The sequence below is a fragment of the Aquarana catesbeiana genome, linkage group LG02 (genome assembly GCF_042186555.1).
Source record: "Aquarana catesbeiana isolate 2022-GZ linkage group LG02, ASM4218655v1, whole genome shotgun sequence".
Taxonomy (NCBI): domain Eukaryota; kingdom Metazoa; phylum Chordata; class Amphibia; order Anura; family Ranidae; genus Aquarana; species Aquarana catesbeiana.
Genome location: NC_133325.1, coordinates 716,288,630 through 716,312,522, shown reverse-complemented (window position 1 = coordinate 716,312,522; position 23,893 = coordinate 716,288,630). Strand labels below are relative to the sequence as shown.

Sequence of the window (23,893 nt, the reverse complement as noted above, 5' to 3'; positions counted from 1 at the left end):
GAAAGGAGGGGCATAGAGTTGATCACAATTGTTGGATTGTGTTAAACTTGAATCAAATTGTACAGATTAGGATGGCAACATACAAATCTAAATTTTTGGGGGTTTTACGGTTTCTTTTTTAAATGTGGTGTCATTTTAAAATATACAGTGCATAAAAAAAAAAAAAAAAAACAACAACAAAAAAAAACAGATAATGATGATGGTTATTATACAGTAAGTAGCAAATCAGGACTGCAAGGAGACTCCGACCCAAGAAAATATGCTACCTATAATGTAACATGTGGCGTTAGTTAATTAAAAAAACAACTTTATTGGTATAAAAAAAATTCACAAAAATATAGATTAGACAATAACCCTTAACACAAAAGCATTAAAATGGGACAACATTGTCTCACAGCTACAAACAAGGTTAAGACATCACTTCAAAAAAGTGGGGTTACAGTCCCACTGGAGAGGTATATGGGGAGGTGGTTTTGGGCTCAACTTGATATTTTCCCAGTGGGACTGTAACCCCAGTTTTTTTTTAAACTAGGTCTTAACCCAGTTTATAGCTATGAGACAACGTTGTCCCATGTTAATGCTTTTGGGTTGCGGGGTATTGTCTATTTAATATTTTTATAAATCTTTTGATACCAAGATAGTTGTTTTCTTATTAATTAAAGCATCTTTTCTCGGGACGGAGTCTCCTTGCAGTCCTCATTTTGCTACTTTTTTAGTTTAGCTCAAGGACCATACTCATTTTGGTGAGTTTTCAGTTTATACTGTATATACATATTGACATTTTTTGCTTTTGTACTGTCCTGATTATTATGCAGTCCTGACTCCCCAGCATAAAGTATTAAAGCCACAGAAGTTTCCACAAAAAAATGATTAAGTCATCTTGGCACACAGCAATGCAGTGAATGTATGCTGAATGGCACATGCACAGCTCAGTGTACACAAAAGCTGACAGGCAGGGAAGCAATTATGACAGAAGAGACCAACCGAGTCTGTCATAAAAACCCTACCTATCACACTATTTTTATCTTTGAATGCAATTAAGGAGAACCCTGTGTCCTCACCCTCAAATAATAAAAATGTCACAAATAGAGAATGTTAGAGGCACAAGTAACGAAAAGGGTGTCAGCTTTGAAGCAGGCAATGGCACCAGGAAGAGCAAAGCTTCTAATGCCCCAGCAGAGGCAAACCAAAGTTAGGAATTTGGGACTGGGAAAAAATGGCATTATCACCTTTTATTTGAGGACACTGTAAAACAGCTGTCTGAGTTAAAAACTATTCTAATTGGGAACAGTATAGTAAGGCCTGACAATAGAAATAAAGCTCTGCAGTGATGGCCAGCCACAAGAACCAGGAGGACAAGAAAGACACAGGGCCCAGTGTATGGTGACAGATGAGCAATATCTTGCTATCCACAACTTTTGGAATAATGTGCTTAGACTACAGTACTTACACTTGCACTGTATCCCTGCTTTGAGGATGGTTGTATCACTAAACTAACCAGTCCTGCTTTGAGGCATTCCATGGTGATTGGATTAAGGTGACTGAGTTACCTGTGTAGCCATAAATGCTGGGTATGGTCCTGACATTCATTGAAAATCTACTTGGATGAATGACAAAATGTTTTCAGCATTACAGTGGGATTCTAAATTTGACTAACTACAACTAGGTTTTTAGCTTTATTAACTATCTACTTCTACTTATTTGGGGACTGGTTCACCAATTCTTCTGTTGGTATACACATCCCCATTGTATATGACAAATAACAAAATTGGGATTTACTTGATAGCACTAAATTAAATAAAACAGACCTTTTTTATTTGGTAAATCCTCGTAAAATCAGATAAGATTGCTAAAGTAGTGAGAGTTGTCCTGAGAACAATCATAGGAAAGGCATAATTCGCCAGTTTAGGTTGCAGATGATACCTTGTTTGCTCTTTTCAGTTTAGCGCATTTCACAGAAGAATGTCTGTGCTATCAGGAAAGTAGAAACTATTAACGACTATACCAAAGTATTGTACAATCTTATAAAGAACATTCAGTTCATTTACAATACACTTTCCACAATGTCATATCACTTTTTTCATGGAGACAAAATAGTAGAGAGTAAAGAGAGCAACCTATGCCCATTGAGTATCAAAGAAGCAGCTTATATGTCCCTCAGATATCTATAAATATTATAAGGGCCTGTTAATGCCTACACAGCAACTCATCATGGACACAAGTGTGTGTTGCAGTTCTGTTGATTTTCATTGGCACCCCAACGCACCTTGCAGCACACAGTTCTGCTGTACCATGCATTGTGGTGCACTGCATTGAAAAAAGGCGCATGTAACATTTCTGTTCCATTGTGGTGTGTCAGCATACCAAGACATTTGAAAGGGGTAAATGGGCCATTAGGATTTTTTTCTGTTGTTTTAAGTGATTTTATAATGTCTTTGAAGATGTAGGGGTTATTTACGAAACAAGATTGTGCCACTCTTCCCTTGTAATCTGTATTACTGTCAGGAAGAATTATATAATTTCTTTATTTTGCTCCTAGGTGGTGTTTTGGAAAGCAGTGTTGAAATAAGTACATTGCCAAGAATCAATGAAGGCAGGCAAATTCAAGTGAGTTAAAGCTACTCAGAGAGTTTTGCTGGCATTGTATTTGAGTGGATGCTGCACAAACACTTTCTTTTTCCAACAGTTTTCAAGGAATGTTGGAAATTCTGTATTTTAAATAACAAATTCCTGAAGTTACTAACTTTTAATTACATTAACCAATTGCTGTCTGGGGCAATTTTGACCAGACATGTGCACATCGTTAAATTTTGTTTCATTTTCGGATCCATTTGATAAGTGAAGAATTATTTTTTGGATGCATTCGATAATGGACTGATTTGTTTTCCGAATTAATTTTGTATCTTTGGCATTCGTGTCACTTAATTTGGAATAGCACACAATAACCAGTTGCCGACTGCCGCACGCCGATGTACATCGGCACAATGGCACGGGCAGGCATAAGGGCTTACCTGTACGTCTCTGCCTGCCGGCGGGCGGGGGGTCCGATTAGACCCACCCCCGATGCCTGCGGCGGTCGAATTAGCTCCAGGAGCGATCTGTGCTGAGGGGGGAGGCCACTGATTCATGGCCACCCCCTCACGATCGCTCCTGGCAAATGAGGAGCTTCTTCTGCTTCTGAACTGTGAACAGAAGCGGAGGAAGTGATGTCCTCGCTCCTCGTGAAGCCTTTTCGTTCCAGTTTCTGAGGAGAGAAGACACTACACATTACAGTAGAACACGCAGGCACACTATTCACCCCCCGCTCCCCTTACCTGCACCCCCTGTCACAGTGACACCAGTAGCAGTTTTTTTTTTTTTTTACTGATTACTGCATTGGTGTCATTTGTGGCTGTTATAAGTGGTAGGGCAGTTAGTGGTAGGCCCCTTTAGGTCTAGAGTACCCCCTAACCCCCCCTAATAAAGGTTTAACCCCTTGATCACCCCCCAGTTAACCCCTGTCACCAGTGTCACTAAGCAATCATTTTTCTGATCGCTGTATTAGTGTCACAGGTGACACTAGTTAGCCAGGTAAGTATTTAGGTTCAGCGTCAGGTTTTTATAGCGTCGGGTACCCCCATATACTACCTAGTAAAGGTTTTAACCCTCTGATTGCCCCCTAGTTAACCCTTTCACCCGTGATCACCGTATAACTGTTACGGGTGACGCTGGTTAGTTAGTTTGTTTTTTATAGTGTCAGGGCACACGCCGTTTATTACCTAATAAAGGTTTAACCCCCTGATCGCCCGGCGGGTGATATAAGTTAGGTTTTAGGGTCAGATAGGGTCTGCGTCGCCCCAGGCAGCTTCAGGTTAGTGCCAGTACCGCTAACACCCACGCACGCAGCATACACCTCCCTTAGTGGTATAGTATCCGAACGGATCAATATCTGATCTGATCAGATCTATACTAGTGTCCCCAGCAGTTTAGGGGTCACAAAAACGCAGTGTTAGCGGGATCAGCCCAGATACCCACTAGCACCTGCATTTTGCCCCTCCGCCCATCCCAGCCCACCTAAGTGCAGTATCGATCGATCACTGTCACTTACAAAACACTAAACACAAAACTGCAGTGTTCACAGAGTCAGGCCTGATCCCTGCGATCGCTAACAATTAATTTTTTTGTAGCATTTTGATACAGTCGCTGACAGCAGGAGCTTTTTTACCTGTGAGTCTCACTACTGTACCACTAAATTTAGAGCCAAAAATGGCAAATCGAAGGTACAGTAGTGAAGAGGCCTACACGTTTCTGAGCATGACAGATAGTGAAGAGGAAGTCACTCATCTGTCAGATTCAGGCTCAGAATATGAACCTGTAGACAGCAGCGGCTCCATGACAGATAACTCTGACGACGGAGTTGTGGTCCCTGCCAAGGTCAGGCGTACCAGACCCCAATCTTCTTCTGCTGTTGAGGTGCAAGAACCGCAGGTCCCTCGTATGGAGCAGAGAAGTACTAGCGCCGCTATTCTTTCTGGTGAACTGGCAAGCACCAGCAGCCTAATACACCCTGGTCGTACATCCAGCACTGCAGTAACACTTGGTGACGTAGCGAGTCCCATAAGTGCAGTTCAAGCTGGCAAGGTGGAAAGCACTAGTAGTGTCCTGCTGCCACCAAGAAGACAAAGACAGGCCCGTCGAGCCCGTAGTGCCCTTCCTGCTGCATTCGTCAATCCTAATTGGGAACCCACCACTTCTGCAGCACCCGTACTTCCCCCATTCACTGGCCAACCCGCCATTCAGGTGGAAACAGTTGATTTTACGTCACTTGATTTTTATTCGCTGTTTTTCAACGAAGATCTCTATAGATCTATTGTGGACCAAAGCAATTTGTATGCTGGTCAATACATCGCCACTATTCCCCAGTCCTCCCTTGCGAGAGATTGGAAACCATTTACGGTTTTCGAATTTAAGATCTTTCTGGGCCTTTCCCTCAACATGGGCATAACTAAAAAGAGTGAGTTGCGGTCATATTGGTTCACTGACCCAATTCACCATATGCCCGTGTTCTCTGCTTCCATGGCCAGGGCACGATGCAAGCAGATTTTGCGGTTCATGCACTTCAACAACAATAAACTCTGTCGTCCTCCTGGAGACCCTGGATACGATTGGCCCTACAAAATTCAGCCCCTCGTAAACCACTTTTACCAACATTTTGCAGACTTGTTTACTCCCCATCAAGTTGTCTGCGTTGATGAGTCCCTGATTAAGTTTTCTGGTCGCTTGTTATTTAAACAGTATCTTCCCAGCAAGCGTGCCAGATACGGGGTCAAGATGTATAAGCTCTGTGACAAGGCCACAGGCTATACATGGAGTTTTATGGTTTACGAGGGAAGAGATAGTCACGTAGAGCCGACAAACTGCCCTGACTACATAGGAAACGCTGGCAAGATTGTGTGGGACTTGGTGTCACCCTTATTCGGAAAGGGGTACCACTTGTACGTGGACAATTATTACACGAGCGTGCCACTTTTTAGTCACTTTAGTCATCAGATTGGAGCATGTGGCACCGTGCGATCTAATCGCCGGGACTTTCCCTAGCGGCTTGTAGATTGCCGTCTTAGGCTGGGGGAGAGAGCCTGCTTGAGATGTAATAATTTGCTCGCTATGAAGTGGAGGGATAATAAGAATGTTTTTGCTCTTACCTCCCTTCATGCAGACACGACTGTCCAAATTACTACGGCGACTGGTATTGTGGAGAAACCCCACTGTGTCCACGAATATAACCAAAATATGGGAGGGGTGGACCTCAACGACCAGTTGTTGGCGCCATACCAGACGCTGGTATAAAAAATGTCTGTATACTTATTTCAATTGGCTTTCTGAACGCTCATGTGCTATACAGAGCTTCAGGACGGACTGGATCCTTCCTTAAATTCCAGGAAGAGATCGTCAGAGCCCTTCTGTATCCAGACGGTGCTCCATTTCACCTTCCCCAACCAAATGCAGTAAGCCGGCTGCATGAGAGGCATTTTCCTTATGTCCTCCCGATTACCCCTACCCAACAAGCCCACCAAAGAAAATGTCGTGTCTGTAGAAAGTGCAGATATAGGCGTGACACCCGCTATTATTGTCCCTCCTATTCTGACAATCCTGGTCTTTGCATTGGTGAATGTTTTGAGCGCTACCATACACTAGTTGAGTTTTAGCGAAGAGTACAGCATTGCATAGACTAGGCACACTTTCACAGGGTCTTCCAAGATGCCATCGCATTTTGAGAGACCCGAACCTGGAACCGAACCGTTACAGTTACAGTTACAAATAAAGGTGTAAAAAAAAAAAAAAGTAAAAAATAAAAAATACACAAAAAAATATTTAAATTAAAAAAAAAAAAAATAGTTGTCGTTTTATTGTTCTTTCCCTCTCTATTGTTCTGCTCTTTTTTACTGTATTCTATTCTGCAATGTTTTATTGTTATTATGTTTTATCATGTTTGCTTTTCAGGTATGTAATTTGTTTATACTTTACTGTTTACTGTGTTTTATTGTTAACCATTTTTTTGTTTTCAGGTACGCCATTCAGCTGCAGCGCGGATTTATTTATCTTGACAGCAACAGCGTTTGCTCCCACGATACATAAAGCCGTGACTCCAGCGCCGTCGGAGGTGATTTCACCACCACCGTTAAAAAAAGAGCATATATGCCGAAGCATGGGGGCAGCAGGGGCGGAGGGGCGATTTTCTCCTACCTTTTGCGGGTGGATGCCCCCATGCTTCGGCTTATATATATTTTAGGCACAGGTTGCATTAAAACATGTTTTATTTTTTATTTTTTTTTTTTTGTATTTGCTTTGCAGGTATAGTATGCCTTACTGTTATACTGTAATGTTACTTTGTTTTATTGTTAACCGTCATTTGCTTAGCAGGTACGCCATTCAGTTGCAGCGCGGATTTATTTATCTTGACTGCAACAGCGTTTGCTCCCACGATACATAAAGCCGTGACTCCCGCGCTGTAGGGGGTTATTTCACCACCACAGTTAAAAAAAAGAGCATATATGCCAAAGCATGGGGGCAGCAGGGGCAGAGGAGCGATTTGCTCCTAACTTTTGGGCGGATGCCCCCATGCTTCGGCATATATAAATGGTGCATGTATGCCCATCATTAGAAGTGGGTGGATGAAGGGAGGTATTCTAATGGTGGGCATACCCACCGATCAATCTCTTTTTTTTGTTCAGCCCACAGGCTGCATGAAAAAAAAATTACAATATATGCCCAACAAGGACCAGCAACATACTGGTATGTTGCTGGACTTTGAGTGGTTATACCAGAATGATGCCTGCAGGTTTAGGTATCATCTTGGTATCATTCTTTTCAGCCAGCGGTCGGCTTTCATGTAAAAGCAATCCTAGTGGCTAATTAACCTCTAGACTGCTTTTACAAGCAGGGGGAGGGAATGTTCCCCCCCCCACCGTCTTCCATGTTTTACTCTGGCTCTCCTGTCCCAACAGGGAACCCGAGAATGCAGCCAGTGATTCGGCCAGCTGACCATAGAGCTGATCAGAGACCAGAATGGCTCCAATCATCTCTATGGCCTAAGAAACCGGAAGCTACGAGCATTTCATGACTTAGATTTCGCCAGATGTAAACAGCGCCATTGGGAAATTGAGAAAGCATTTTATCACACCGACCTTGGTGTGGTCAGATGCTTTGAGGGCAGAGGAGAGATCTAGGGTCTAATAGACCCCAATTTTTTCAAAAAAGAGTACCTGTCACTACCTATTGCTATCATAGGGGATATTTACATTCCCTGAGATAACAATAAAAATGATTAAAAAAATTAAAGGAACAGTTTAAAAATAAGATAAAAAAGCAAAAAAATAAATAAATAAAAAACACCCCTGTCCCACCCTGCTTATGCGGAAAGGCGAACGCAAGCGTCGGTCTGGCATCAAATGTAAACAGCAATTGCACCATGCATGTGAGGTTTCACCGCAAAGGTCAGATCGAGGGCAGTAATTTTAGCAGTAGACCTCCTCTGTAAATCTAAAGTGGTAACCTGTAAAGGCTTTTAAAGGCTTTTAAAAATGTATGTAATTTGTCTCAACTGCACATTTGTGCGCAATTTTAAAGCATGTCGTGTTTGGTATTCATGTACTCGGCCTAAGATCTTCTTTTTTATTTCATCAAACATTTGGGCAATATAGTGTGTTTTACTGCATTAAAATTTTAAAAAGTGTGTTTTTTTCCAAAAAATGCGTTTGAAAAATCTCTGCGCAATTACTGTGTGAAAAAAAAATGAAACACCCACCATTTTAATCTGTAGGGCCTTTGCTTTAAAAAAAAATATATAATGTTTGGGAGTTCAAAGTAACTTTTTCATGTAAACAAAAAGTGTCAGAAAGGGCTTTGTCTTCAAGTGGTTAGAAGAGTGGGTGATGTGTGATAATAAGCTTCTAAATGTTGTGCATAAAATGCCAGGACAGTTCAAAACCCCCCCAAATGACCCCATTTTGGAAAGTAGACACCCCAAGCTATTTGCTGAGAGGCATGCTGAGTCCAGGAAATATTTTATATTGTGACACAAGTTGCGGGAAAATGACAAACTTTTTTTTTTTTTTTGCACAAAGTTGTCACTAAATGATATATTGCTCAAACATGCCATGGGCATATGTGAAATTACACCCCAAAATACATTCTGTTGCTTCTCCTGAGTACGGGGATACCACATGTGTGAGACTTTTTGGGAGCCTAGCTGCGTACGGGACCCCGAAAACCAAGCACCGCCTTCAGGGATTCTAAGGGTGTAAATTTTTGATTTCACTCCTCATTGCCTATCACAGATTCGGAAGGCCATGGAATGCACAGATGGCACAACCCCCCCCCCCCCCAAATGACCCCATTTTGGAAAGTAGATACCCCAAGCTATTTGCTGAGAGGTATGGTGAGTATTTTGCAGACCTCGCTTTTTGTCACAAAGTTTTGAAAATTGAAAAAAAAAAAAATGTTTTTCTTTTCTTTCTTCATTTTCAAAAACAAATGAGAGCTGCAAAATACTCACCATGCCTCTCAGCAAATAGCTTGTGGTGTCTACTTTCCAAAATGGGGTCATTTGGGGGGGTTTTGTGCCATCTGGGCATTTTATGGCCTTCAAAACTGTGATAGATAGTGAGGAGTGAAATCAAAAATTTACGACCTTAGAAATCATGGAGGGGCGTGGTTAAGATGGCGACCTGAGAGGACGTGTGTGTCGGGCGCTCCGCATCTGAGAGGCTAATTTATCCGTTTTACATAGGACTATCGCTTCCTATCCTGACCGAGAGGTGCAGGCTGATCTCGGGCATGAGAAAGGGAAACTCCGGATCGAATCGCAAGCGGGATCCTACCCCTAAATCCCCGCCGCTGCCCCGGGGTACACGTGCTCTCGACACGATCAACATGGCGTCTCAAACTGATCAGTCAGACCCGTCCGCACTGGGGAGTGAGCAGTTTAATGCTCTAATGCAAGCCATCACGGGCTGCCAGACAATGCTTACGGCGAAAATTGAACAGATTCAGTTGGAGATGGGGCTGGTGAGAAGAGACATGGACAAGTTCCGTGACAGGTTATCGGAGACTGAGAGAAGGATTGGGGACACAGAGGACACAATTCGAGAGCATGATGCCTCCCTCCGTACTCTGCAACTTAAAATGAAGGCCGTGGAATCTCGTGCGGAAGATCAAGAGAATAGGAATCGGAGGAACAACCTCCGCCTGGTGGGCCTTCCTGAAGGTGCCAAGGGCCGCGACCCAGCTGCATACACGGAGAGACTCTTGCGCGAGCTACTGCCTCAGGCTCCTTTCTCCCCTTACTTTGCGGTGGAGAGAGCGCATCGGATGCCATCCGTTAGGGGCCCACTGGGGCTCCACCAAGGACCTTTATTTTCAGGCTACTCAATTTCAGAGACCGTGATCTGGTGCGCCGTGAGGGACGTAAACTGGAGGAGCTGCGCTATGAGAATGTAAAAATGATGCTGTTCCCAGACTACTCTATGGAAACTCAGAGGCAAAGGCGTAATTTTGACCACGTAAAAGCCCAGCTACGTACGAAGGGGCTGAAGTACAATATGTTATTCCCGGCCAGACTTAAGGTGGTGGATGGTGAGTCATCTAAATTTTTTACATCCCCTGAAGAGGCAACCCGCTGGCTGGAATCCCTCCCTAGAGCTCGTTGATCCGGTTCTCCGCCCTGAGTCCATCTCCCCTTCTCCTTCCCGGTCACATGCTGTCTTTGCCCGCATAGACGTCACTATGCTCACTGATCCCTTGTGGCTATAATCCCTTCTTGTTTGGTGAGACTTTGCAGCGGGAGGCGCCCCCCCCGGTGACCGGAGGTTTATGTTATCCGGCGAGTGGAGACTTCCGACCCGACATTTGGGAAGATACAGGGGGTGCTGAGATGAGGTGCCTTACGGTAAGCGGTTGAGACACACTCTCCCCCGTATACTGGACTGTTTTCTATGTGCTGAGTAGAAAATGTTTGGGAAACAGTTATAGACTGGTTCACTGGACATCTTCTGTGTTGTGTCTCCCCTGCAAGATGGAGCTGGGGATCCTCCCTCCCCCCCTCCCCCTCCCCCCTTTTTATTTTTTTATTTTTTTTAATCTCCTGGAAGGAATTTTTAATGGCCCCCCTACCCATAATGATCGGTTGGGGAGGTGAGGGATGGACTCCGGACCTACTACCTCTACAGCTGCAGGACTCACATGTAACTATACTTTAATCCCTGTTCAAGGATTGTGGCTATGTCGGGACTCACTGTCACACATTGTGGCTCTCCGGGAATTCAAGGTGGGGGTGTACATGGAGGACTTTGGGAGACTTTATCCTTCCTCTTTACTCTGAGTTTTAGTTTTTTTTACAGAGTAGTTAATCGGTAACAACAGGTTAAATGGTAACTAAGTTTGAGCCCTTAGTTTGATCTAAGTGTAACATGCTGAGTATTCTAGATAGATATGTTCCTATATATGTGTATTACTATCACAAGTTGCCTTCAGACATAACGGTTGGCGGAGTGTCCTGTTCCCGCCTTCAGGAAGATGTCCTGGGTGTGTTCCCTCTTACGCACTCCCCCCACAGGAATCTTTCCTAAACTATAGATATATAAGTGTTTGTTGGGATAGGTTCGGGTACACAGACACCCTGAGATATGTTTATCAGGGTGTGGGGTGGGTTGGGTGCGGTTTTATGTTTTTTGTTTGGTTTTTCAATTTTTTTCTTTTTTTTTCTTCTTTTTTTTTCGTTCTACATCTTTGTTTTGTTTGCTCACATCTGATCGGACAGAGTATAGTAATGGTAAATAGGCATAATCTGTGGGGCTCTACTCTACTAATCTGGATATTATGGATCAGTAGGCTCTCTGTGGTTCTGGGCTTGGTGGGTGTGTCAGTCTCTTCGGGTCCTGGCTACAAGGACCTCCTGATATTTATCCCCCCCAATTTTCTATAATATGGCTCCATTGAAAATCCTATCGTGGAATGTCAGAGGTCTCAACAATAAAATCAAACGTTCCTTAGTCTTCGAATATATAAGAAAATATAACCCCCAAATTTGTATATTTCAAGAAACTCACTTAGTAGGCAGTAGAATTATGAGTCTTAAACGTCCCTGGGTGGGACATCATTACCATGCCTCCCACTCGAGTTACTCCCGTGGGGTTAGTATTTTGATACATAAATCCCTGGGCTGTGAGATTCTTGGGGGAAAGCTAGACCCGGAGGGACGATACATGCTGGTGCATGTGCTTATTGACATGATTGAATTGGTGATTGTTGGTTTATACTTGCCACCTCCTGCTACTCTATCTCTCCTCCAATCTATTGCCTCTCTGATGTCACAATTCCCCACAGATAATGTTCTCCTAGTTGGAGATTTTAATATCCCACCTAACCCATCTTTGGATAAGCTCTCGTCAGACCCTCAAACAGAGTCTGCCCTCTCTAGATGGGCGCAGGTGTTTGGGTTGGTGGATGTCTGGTGGTGGAAGCACCCCTCAGACCGCATGTATACCTGTCACTCCTCATCACATAACTCACTATCCCGTATAGACCTCCTATACGCAAGTGTCAGTATGCTCCCCAAAATACAGGATATCAGTATGCTTCATTGAGGTATTTCAGACCATTCTCCTCTGTTTTGTTGCATCCAAACTACAATGCCCTCAGCGGACAGCATCTGGCACCTATCCTATTCCACTGTTAAATGACTATGCCAAAAGGTATTGAACTGTGATTTATTCTCTGTCTGTCTGAAAAATTAAATAAACTTTATGTTAAAAAAAAAAAAAAAAAAAAAAGAAATCCTGAAGGCGGTGCTTGGTTTTCGGAGCCCCGTACGCAGCTAGGCTCCCAAAAAGTCCCACACATGTGGTATCCCCATACTCAGGAGAAGCAGCAGAATGTATTTTGGGGTGCAATTCCACATATGCCCATGGCCTGTGTGAGCAATATATCATTAAGTGACAACTTTGTGCAAAAAAAACAAAAGTTTGTCATTTACCCGCAACTTGTGGCAAAATATAAAATATTCCATGGAATCAACATGCCTCTCAGCAAATAGCTGGGAGTATCTATTTTCCAAAATGGGGTCATTGGGGGGGGGGGGGTTGTGCCATCTTAGCATTTTATGGCCTTCAAAACTGTGATAGGTAGTGAGGAGTGAAATCAAAAATTTACGCCCTTAGAAATCCTGAAGGCGGTGCTTTATTTCCGGGGCCCCATATGTGGCTATACTCCCAAAAAGTCCCAAAGTCCCACACATTTGGTATCCCCGTACTCAGGAGAAACATCAAAATGTATTTTGGGGTGCAATTCCACATATAACCATGGCATGTGTGAGCAATATATCATTTAGTGACAACTTTTTGTAAAATATTTATTTTTTTGTCATTATTCAATCACTTGGGACAAAAAAATTAAATATTCAATGGGCTCAACATGCCTCTCAGCAATTTCCTTGGGGTGTCTACTTTCCAAAATGGGGTAATTTTGTGGGGGGGTTGTACTGCCCTGCCATTTTAGCACCTCAAGAAATGAGATAGGCAGTCATAAACTAAAAGCTGTGTAAATTCCAGAAAATGTACCCTAGTTTGTAGACGCTATAACTTTTGCGCAAACCAATAAATATACACTTATTGACTTTTTTTTTACCAAAGACATGTGGCTGAATACATTTTGGCCTAAATGTATGACTAAAATTGAGTTTGTTGGATTTTTTTTATAACAAAAAGTATAAAAATAACCAGTTACACTTACCAGTAACGGTGTTTCTGGGAAGTCTTCCAGGACGGCACCCTGAGAGATGACTGGTCCACCTGACAGGAAACACAATCAATCAAGAGGTTAAAGGCCCCCGCCCCTCCCGATGCTCCTCAGTTGTGACAAAGTATTGACCCACACCAGTGCACGAGAGTGAAAAACATAACCACCACCACACTCTAGACATTGCATCCTACCTAAATAGAACGGGTGGGAAGTAGGCCTGCCGTCCTGGAAGACTTCCCAGAAACACTGTTACTGGTAAGTGTAACTGGTTATTTTCTCAAGTCGTCTTCCAGGACGGCACCCTGAGAGAAGAGCAAGTAGCTCAGGCCTACCTTTAGGGCGGGACCACCGCTTGCAGGACCTTCCTGCCAAATGCCAGGTCCTGAGGGGATAGTAACTGCACTCTATAATGCCTCAGGAATGTGTTCTGGCTTGACCATGTAGCGGCTCTACATATCTGCTCCACCGAAGCTCCGGCCCTTTCCGCCGAGGAGGTTGCCAGAGATCACGTGGAATGCGCTCTAAGATTTCTAGGAGCTGCCTTACCTGACTGCTCATAGGCTAACGAAATGGTATGTTTAATCCATATAGCTATAGAAGCCTTGGATGCCTGTTGGCCCTTCTTTTGGCCAGAAAAATTAACTAAAAGATGGCTGGACCTTTTGAATTCCTTAACCCTTTCTAGGTAGGATAATAAGCAGCGTCTGACGACCAGACAATGAAAAGAAACTTCCCCTTCACTCTTGGGGTTACTACAAAAGGAAGGCAGCACTACTTCTTGAGTCCTATGGAACTTTGATGCTACCTTAGGGAGGTACAGGGGGTCCTGCCTAAGTATAACCCTGTTCTCGAATAAAGTAAAAAATGGTTCTTTAATAGAGAAAGCCTGAATATCACCTACTCTCCTAGCTGAGGTGATTGCTAGTAAAAAGGCCAACTTAAAGGTCAGAATCCTAAGAGGGATCTGATCTATCGGTTCAAATGGAGCCTTTGTTAACCCCTCCAGTACTAATGTAAGGTCCCAAGGAGGACACCTGGATATTTGAACAGGGGACAACCTCTCCCTGACCAAGAGAAATCTCTTGATCAGGGGGTGTAATGCCAAACGTTTCTCAAGGAAACAGGACAAGGCTGAGACCTGCGCCTTAAGGGTCTTGGTTGCCAAACCTAGATCTGCTCCATCCTGGAGAAATTCTAAGATAGCCGGGATCTCTCTTTGAGAAGTCCCTCTCTCCTGACACCAGCGAGAGAAAATCGCCCAGGTCTTGGCGTAAATACGCCTCGTGACTGGCTTTCTACTAAGGAGCAGTGTATCCACTACTCTGTCCGACAGTCCCTTCTCCCGCAAGTTTTGCCTTTCAAGAGCCAGGCCGTCAGCTTGAAGAAGCTGGGGTCTGGGTGGCGGACTGGACCCTGAAGGAGAAGGTCACCCCGGACAGGCAGGTGAAGCGTTGGGGCTATGGACCAACCCTGCAGGGTTGGAAACCAGGCTCTCTTGGGCCACCAAGGGGCTATTAGAATCAACTTGCTTTCTGAGAGGAACAGTTTTTGAAGGACCCTCCGAATTAGCCCCAGAGGGGGAAAGGCATAGGCCAGTCAGAAGTCCCAGACCTGTGCCAACGCATCTATCCCCTCTGAGCCTCTCTCTCGAGCAAGGGAAAATAATCTCTTTACCCTTCTGCTTCTCCTGTGGGCAAAGAGATCTATCTCTGGAAAGCCGAACTGCCGACTTACCAGGGAAAAGGCCTCTGGATTCAGTTCCCATTCCCCCTGCAGAATCGGCTGCCGACTGAGGTAGTCTGCCTCTACATTCAACGTCCCCTTTATGTGGATTGTGGAGATGGAAGGAATCCGACTTTCCGCCCAAGACAGGATCTCTGTTGATAGGGATAGGAGTGTTGTGGATCTGGTACCCCCTGATGATTCAGAAACGCCACTGCCGTGGCATTGTCTGACAGGACCTGCACCTCCTGGCCCCTGATCCTTCCCTCGAAAGCCTTTAGTGCTTCTCCTATGGCCAACAGCTCTTGAAAGTTGGAGGAGGCCCTTCTTTGTTCTGAATCCCAGGACCCCTGAGCTATTAGATCCTCCAGGTGGGCTCCCCACCCCCAGGAACTTGCATCTGTAGTTATCCTGAGAGGCTGAGGTTGGCTCCAAAGGAGGCCCCCTTGAAGCCTCTGAGGAAGGAGCCACCAGTGAAGGGAGTTCTTTACTTCGACCGGGATGGCTATCTCTATGTCCAGAGAGTCTCTTTTTCTGTCCCAAGAGGATAGAAGAAAGTGCTGGAGGGGCCTGGAGTGTAGCTGTGCCCAAGGAACTGCTGGGATAGATGCCGTCATTAGACCCAGTACTCTCATGATACCTCTGTAGGAGATGGTCCTTGCCTGTAACAGCGACGTGACCGCTGATATGAGGCCCTCTACCTTGCCCTGAGGAAGAACTAACTTTTGCTCTGAGGAGTCCACCAGGAAACCCAGATACAGCTTTGTCTGAGCAGGAGTCAGCGAGGACTTTTCCCTGCTGACAATCCATCCCAGGGCTTCTAAGGTCTCCATTACTCTGGATAGATCCAGAAGTAGTTGATCCCGATTTAGACTGTAAATCAAAATGTCGTCCAGGTAGGGAATCAATGCCACTCCCTGGAGGTGAAGGAAAGCCATCACCTCTGCCATGACCTTTGTGAAAACTCTCGGACTGGATGCCAGTCCAAAGGGGAGGGCCGCGAACTACCAGTGTTGCACTCCCTCTGGAGAGGCGATCGCAAATCTCAGGAAGATTTGATGGCCCTGAAATATGGGGACATGAAGGTATGCGTCCTTTAAATCCAAGGTCACCATAAACACGTCCTTGAGGAGATGTCTCCTGAGAGAATAGACACTCTCCATGCGGAACTTCTTGTAACGAAGAAAAACATTGAGGTTCCTTAGATTTATAAGACGATACCTTCCTGAGGGTTTTGGTACCACAAAAATGTGGGAATAAAACCCCTGACCCTGCTGGTCCACTGGAACAGGTATTATAACCTCCTGACTGGCCAGCTCTCTTATATTCTGAAGGATTCCTACTGCTTTGCAGGGATCCCTGGGAAGGCAGGTCAAGAGAAACTTGGGGGTGGAGGGGAGAGAAACTCCAATCTGTAACCCTCTCTTATGATCTGAAGAACATGGGGGCTCTGAGTGATCCTTTCCCACTGAGAGGCAAAGTGGGAAAGTCTTCCCCCTACCGGAAAGTCATTTAGGGGTCTTGTCACCTGACTTCTGGCTGGAAAAGAGAACGCCAGTCTTTTGTTTGTCTTTTCCCACGCCCCAACGTCTATTAGGGGAGACCTTTTTCTCAGAGAAGCGATTTTTTGCCTGGGGGCCCCGAAAAAAACGCTTCCTCTCTCTCCTAGGTTTGGTAGGAAATTTTTTCCCTTTCTCAGTAGATCTGGCCAGAGCCTGATCTAGGCCAGCACCAAAAAGGAGCGTCCCTTCAAAAGGGAGACCACATAGATGGGTTTTGGATGAGCTATCCCCATCCCAGGTCTTAACCCAGAGGGCTCGCCTGGCTGAGTTTAGTAAGGCACCTGTCTTAGCGGTTGTACGCACTGTCTCAACCGCAGCATCTGCTAAGTATGCAACAGCATTCTCTATGACCTCCACAGAATCCAGGACCTCCTTGGATTTGGAGGTTCGGGATACATGGTCCATCAATTTACAGACCCACATGTCGGCATTCCTTGCGATGCAAGCTAAGGCCAATGCGGGGCTCATAGCCGCAAAGTTAGCTTTCCAGGCTCTGCGTAAAATGGTTTCAGCCCTGCGATCCATTTGATCTTTTAAACTACCGGTATCTTCGAAGGAAAGATCCGACTGCTTAGAGACCTGTGCTAAGGAGGCGTCTAGTCTAGGAGTTTTGAAAAATCTTTCCTCATTCTCCTCGGAGAAGGGGCATCTACGCTTCCAGGTTTTATATTTCAGAAGCCTTCTTTCTGGTTCTTTCCATTCCCTCAAGATGACTTCCTTAAAGGCGGAATGTACCGGAAGAACCCTGGCCTGAGGTTTAATCAAGCCTCTATACATCTTATCCTGAGCAGACACCTGCGCAGCAGGCTCTTGAATCTCTTCTGAGGCATAAATGGCTTTCAGAAGATCTTCCATGTCGTCAGCAGAAAATATATGTCTGCTAGACCTGGAGTCCTCCCTCCCATCCTCCTCTTGGCTGTCCACCACCCCTTCATCGGAAAACTCCTGATTAGGGATTTCTGACTCACACTCTTCCTCTGAATCTTGGGGGAGTGGATCCACCCGATACCTCCTAGAGGAGGCGGAACCCTCTTGGGAAGAGGCATCCTTACTAGAGTGAGCCTCTGAATCCCTAGGCTTAAGGGAGGCCTGAAAAGACTTTAAGGTGGACAGCATCTCAGATTGCACAGTAAGAAACTCCTTCATAATCTGAGATGTCTCCTTCCCTGTCAACTTCTGTATGCACTTAAAACAGAAGGGCTTAGGTTAATCTGGGGGTAGCCTGTCATTACAGTTCCCACATCTTTTAGAGCGGGTGGAGGACTTCACAGGACGGCTGGCAACCTCACGGGCAATAGCATCTTCCCCTGAAAAACACACAGGCATACACTGTGAGACTCGGAGGAGAAGAGTTGGGGTACCCTCCCCATCTAAACCTCCGGAGGCCGGTCAGACTCACCCCTTGTGGTCTCTTCCATTGGCGCAGACCCTGCAGGTCTCTCCTTCTCATGTTCCATGCTACTTCCGATCTCTCCCTGGAGGTGCTGCATAGAGGAACGCAGAGGAGACATGGGCGCCTGTTCCCTGTGGCTTTTATATCCTCTTTGTACTGGCTGCATCTTGCCACCGCCGCCGCCATCTTGCCGAAGACCGGAAGTGGTACCTGATCTGCTGAGGTCACGTCCTGCTGCAGTCTTTCCACTTCCTCCACTAGAGGAGGAAGTGATACTGATCTACAGGAAAATGGCGCCGAGCGCCAGGGCGCTGAGCTACACTCAGCAAAGGAGATATACTCTCCATGCAGAGCTTCCTGCCGCGTGACCCCCGCGAACGGTCGCTCCGGTTGGCGGACGGACGGCAGCCCTGGCCAGACCACTGGACGGGTCCCTGTAGCCATTAGAAGGAAAACCACCAAGTCCTTCAACTGCACGGCCACCGCACAGGTAAGGAAGGGCAACAGGAAATTTGGCCCCTGAAGTTCTGGGTACACCACTGTACCCAGGGTTCTTCAGCACTCAGGGGGGCTCTTCTATGGAAAAAAGAACGGTCACTGTACCAGGGTCCAGCTTCTGCTGCCCCCCCTGAGAAAAGGATTGGGAGACCTCCCAGGAAGGATGAGAAACATCCAGCCGGACCCAGCGGCTTCCCAGGCATTTGGTCCGGCTCCCAGGGGGAGACCACCAGCCCCAGGCTTTTAGGTCAACAGAAAAATAACAAATGGTTTTGCTGTGGGGAAACACAATCAAAAACTGAGAAGCATCGGGAGGGGCGGGGGCCTTTAACCTCTTGATTGATTGTGTTTCCTGTCAGGTGGACCAGTCATCTCTCAGGGTGCCGTCCTGGAAGACGACTTGAAAAATATATTTTTTTTTCAAAATTTTCGGTCTTTTTTCGTTTATAGCGCAAAAAATAAAAACCGCAGAGGTGATCAAATACCATCAAAAGAAAGCTCTATTTGGGTACGGCATTGCATGACTGCGCAATTAGCAGTTAAAGCGACTCAGTGCCAAATTGTAAAAAGTGCTCTGGTCAGGAAGGGGGTAAAACCTTCCGGGGCTGAAGTGGTTAATAGGAAGTGGTTGGCCATTCGGCTGCCGCGTCCTTAACAACCATGCTGCCAGATTCCCTGCTTTCAGCAGAATTTAAAACAAAAGAAAGGCCGGTTTAAAAAAAAAAAAAAAAAACAGCTTGAAGCCCCCCCCAATCCATACCATGCCCTTCGGATCTGGTATGAATGGGTTAACATTCATGACAGCTTAGTTACTGTTAACATGCTGTCATTTGCTACAGGCAGCCGGGTACCATGTGATAGCTGTGAGCCAATTACAGCTTCACAACACTAAGTAATGGGAACCATTCATAACTGTTGTGTTTACTTAGTAAGCATGTGATCGCTATGACCAATCATAGCGATTGCATGATACACCAGCCTCTCATAGCGGTCAGGTACCGGTAACATTATTCTGCTGTGTCTGGTGGACACATCGGTCACAGGAGCACCCATGCACAGTCGACATACCTACACAAGTCTGTGCCTGTACCTGCCGCCCACTCGCAGTATGATCACTGTAAGCGACTGGCAGGTGGTTAAGGACAACACAAACAAATTAGGGACCCTAACTTCAGAAAGGGTCCCTACACTTTTGTTTCCCTATTTTGCCTTCTCACCTCCACCATATGTGAAATCTTTTCTTTGGTTTGCAACTCCACAGTAGATTGCAGGTCAGATGCACCTGTCAATGAACTCTGAATGATCTTAAAGCAGGACTAAAGACACAGTTACTTACCTTGGTTCCAACGGTCTGGTGCCGGGTTCTTCTTACCCAGTTCTTCCAGATGCCAATCTTCTACTGTTTTGATTGGCTAGTTCAGGATGACATTACTCATGTGCAGCTCAGTGTACATTCCGCAGAGGGTTGCGAACCGGCAGGTAAGTGTACTTTATTGCAGAAGAGACATTGAGGGTTATTTACTAAAGGCAAATCCACTGTGCACTATAAGTGCACTTGGAAGTGCAGTCGCTGTAGATTTGAGGGGGACATGCAAGGACAATAAAACACAGCATTTTGGCTTGTACATGATTGAATGATAGAAATCAGCAGAGCTTCCCCTTGTTTCAGATCTACAGCGACTGCACTTCCAAGTGCACTTGTAGTGCACAGTGAATTTGCCTTTAGTAAATCAACCCCATTGCCTTTAGTATTACTTTAAGAGGAACAAACTATAAAACATTACCTGGAATGTATTTACAGTAGCTGATTAAAACTGATGGGTCAGTTGGGCTTAAATCTTCTTTCATTAGGTAAAAATAATGGTAAATATTTAAATGGTGTAAAGTGTAAACCATGGTGGCTCTATACTTATGAAAGTGTATAATGCTGAAGTGGATTTAAGACTGCTGCAAGACACAAAAAGAGACCACAAATGTGTGATGTGCCCAGAGATCATAGGTTTTATTGGACTAAATGCTATCATTTTTTGCAGGTCAATCAGGAGCAGAAAGATGTTGGAGAACGGTTCTGTTGCTGGTTTTATAATGATATGCTTCCTCAACTTAAACATATGACAAATATAACTGATTGGGCAGCTACAGTTTTCTATGAGAATGTAACTATCCAATGTATCTGTACTATAGGTGAACGTAAAAACATACAAGGTGAAGGAGCTGATATGGCTAGCTGGATCTTTTCAGATTTAATAAGACATGCAAGACTAACATTTAACTATAATGCTCTTGGAGGAATAAGGAGCAGTTTTAACAACCATGGCATACTAACAGTGGAAGTATCTGGAACCGTTCACAAGGAGAAATCATTTCTAGGGCTGTTTGAACACATTTATAAATTAACTAAGCACCCAGACAATGGCAAATTCCAAATTACTAATGCTGATCTCACAATCGGTAAATAACATTGTGCTGCAATATAAACAAGTTTGCTAACCCTGAGGAATATTCTGGATTTCTGCAGTAATGGCTCATAAAATGTCAACTGTTATTCATCTAGGCCAGCCTTTTTCAACCAGGGTGCCTTGAGGTTTCTTCAGAGGTGCCTTGGCAAAATGCCTACAAATTGCCCTAAAATTGTATACAAGCCAGTGGGTGGATGAAACCTGCCTTTTGGTTACACAAAGCCACGGGTTTTCATTGTACACCATGCCAACCTCCTAACTACCAATGACATCATCAGTTGATAAGGAGGATGTCAGTTGCCTGCATAGCATCCTTGTTAGACCCTCCCTTCCCTCTCACCATCAGCTTTGGGGTCCCATTAGCTAAGTGAAGGAGAAAAACTGAGGGAGAAGAGAAACACTGGAATACTAGTCAGTACCAGTTTGCAAAAGTGTATTTGCTTTGGAAGAACAGATCACCTTTAACGTTGGGTGTCCTACATGTATTGATGTTGCTGTGTTATGTAAAACTATTAGAATATTTTTTACATTTTAGAATGGGGCGCCTCAAAACTGTTCATAATTTTAAAGGGTGCCTTGACTGAACAAATGTTGAGAAACACTGATCTAGGCCATACCAGCATACACAAAATTGAACATTGCCGTATATATTTAAAATTATTTAACCACTTAAGGTCCACCCCACGCAGATATACTGCCGAAAGGCAGCCCTTCTGCGCGAAATCACGTACAGATATGTGATTTCGTACAGTGGGTCTGAGGCATGTGCGCGCGTCTCGCCGACAACCCACTCACACTGTGATTGGACACAGCGGGAGCCAATCAGCGGGTCCGACGGTTGCAATGGCCGCCGGGACCCACGGATCATTCACAGAAGAGGCAGAATGCCAGTCTGCCTATGTAAAAAAGGCAGATTGCCGTTCTGTGAAGGAGGAAGATGGAGATCTTGTGTTTAGGTGTCCGATTTATCTGCCACAATGGAAAAAACTATGAAATTTACAAGAATGGACTTTGTAAGCACATATGTTAGAGTAAAAATATGAAAATTTATTTAAATGGAAAAAGTTAAAAATCTTATGTACAACACATAAAAAGAAAAAGAAACACACGTAATAACAGATAACATAAAACGCGTGACCCTAGGGACTCAAAAAACACTTCAATTATAGTTAAAGAAAAACAACAAGTGATTGTAGTAGATTGTAACCAGTAACGCTATTCAGCATAAGTAAGGTGCATGGAGTGATTGAGTCCAAACGAGGGTCACAAGAGAACTATTCGCTCGACATGTTGTGCGCCTAACAGCGCTTCTTCAGGAGCTACAAATCTAGTAAATATATAGAAAACATAACATAGAACAAATATACATATAGATATATAGAAAATGTATCATCCAACATATAAAACATGGTGTAAATAAAGAGACACAATCATTTAAATCAGTGGTCATCAACCCTGTCCTCAGGGCCCACTAACAAACCAGGTTTCATGTATTACCTTGGGGAGATGCAGACTAGAATACTGCAATCACTGAGCAGCAAATGATATCACCTGTGATGTATTTCAGTTATCTTGCAAACCTGGCCTGTTGGTGGGTCCTGAGGACAGGGTTGATGACCACTGATTTAAATGATTGTGTCTCTTTATTTACACCATGTTTTATATGTTTGATGATACATTTTCTATATATCTATATGTATATTTGTTCTATTTTATGTTTTCTATATATTTACTAGATTTGTAGCTCCTGAAGAAGCGCTGTTAGGCGCACAACATGTCGAGCGAATAGTTCTCTTGTGACCCTCGTTTGGACTCAATCACTCCATGCACCTTACTTATGCTGAATAGCGTTACTGGTTACAATCTACTACAATCACTTGTTGTTTTTCTTTAACTATAATTGAGGTGTTTTTTGAGTCCCCAGGGTCAATAATTTTATGTCATCTGTTATGACGTGTGTTTCTTTTTTTTTTTTATGTGTTGTACATAAGATTTTTAACCTTACCCAATTAAATACATTTTCATATTTTTACTCTAACATATGTGCCTACAAAGTCCATTCTTGTAAATTTCATAGTTTTTTCCATTGTGGCGGATAAATCGGACACCTAACTGGCACTTTTTGGGGACCAGTGACACAAATACAGTGATCGGTGCTACTGATTTAAATGACATCCATCCGAAACAAAGACCCATGGCCGGTGACCACCGGGGGATAAAGGGGCATAAACCTACCAAGGGGGACATAGCTAAACACAGCGGTAGATTTGAAACAGGAAATACAAAAGAATGATGAATCACCATAGCATATAAAAAATATATCTTTAAGGAAATAGATACTTACACACTATGTAGATTTGTATAATAGATTGTGAAGATAAAGTATGGAATACTTTAAGCAAATAGTCCTCACTAATGGGGTATTGATATAATTCTAAAAAAGAAAGAAATGCAAAAATGGTAGTAATAGGACCTTTGCATGTTTGCAGAATGTTTCGTTTTATCCAATAGATATAAATGGATATCTATATATAAATCTGTTTGTTATATGCTAAACAGTTTATAAAGCAGTAAACAAACCACATAATAGAGTTGTAGTAAGGTGCTTACCAGTAATTCAAAAGGCCTATAAACAATGATGGTTGGTACAAACAACGGGGATTGAAGCAGAGGGTACTCCGCCAGCACAATCAATACTAGCGATTGAAACTGCAGCATTGGCCACAGCCTGTCCAAAAATTAGAAGAGGATTCAAATTGGTTGCTGCCTAGTGAATAATAGAAATAGGATGTGGTAAGAACAGAGGCAGAGATTGTGCATTACCAACATAGCGAAATATGGATTAGATGATGACCGGCAGCATTTGATATAGTTTTTACCTTCAATGTACAGTTAGCGCATACAGAGACCTCGATAGACGTGTACACCCCAGTGAATCAACGGGCCTTAATGAATAGACTGGAAGCAGCTGTATATAGCCACAA

At 44.2% G+C, this 23,893-nt stretch overlaps 1 protein-coding gene across 1 annotated transcript in view; it reads left to right on the top strand.

Annotated features, from left to right (window-relative positions):
* The window catches only part of LOC141129168 (uncharacterized protein C3orf38 homolog), a 55,094-nt gene extending 33,199 nt beyond the window's left edge, over positions 1–21,895 (top strand). The window contains exons 7-8 of the mRNA XM_073617005.1: positions 2,540–2,607; positions 20,484–21,895. Of these exons, the coding sequence (XP_073473106.1) occupies positions 2,540–2,607; positions 20,484–20,909 (494 nt within the window). The 3' untranslated portion in view covers positions 20,910–21,895. The remainder of the gene's footprint in view (positions 1–2,539; positions 2,608–20,483) is intronic.
* The last annotated feature ends 1,998 nt before the right edge of the window (positions 21,896–23,893 follow it).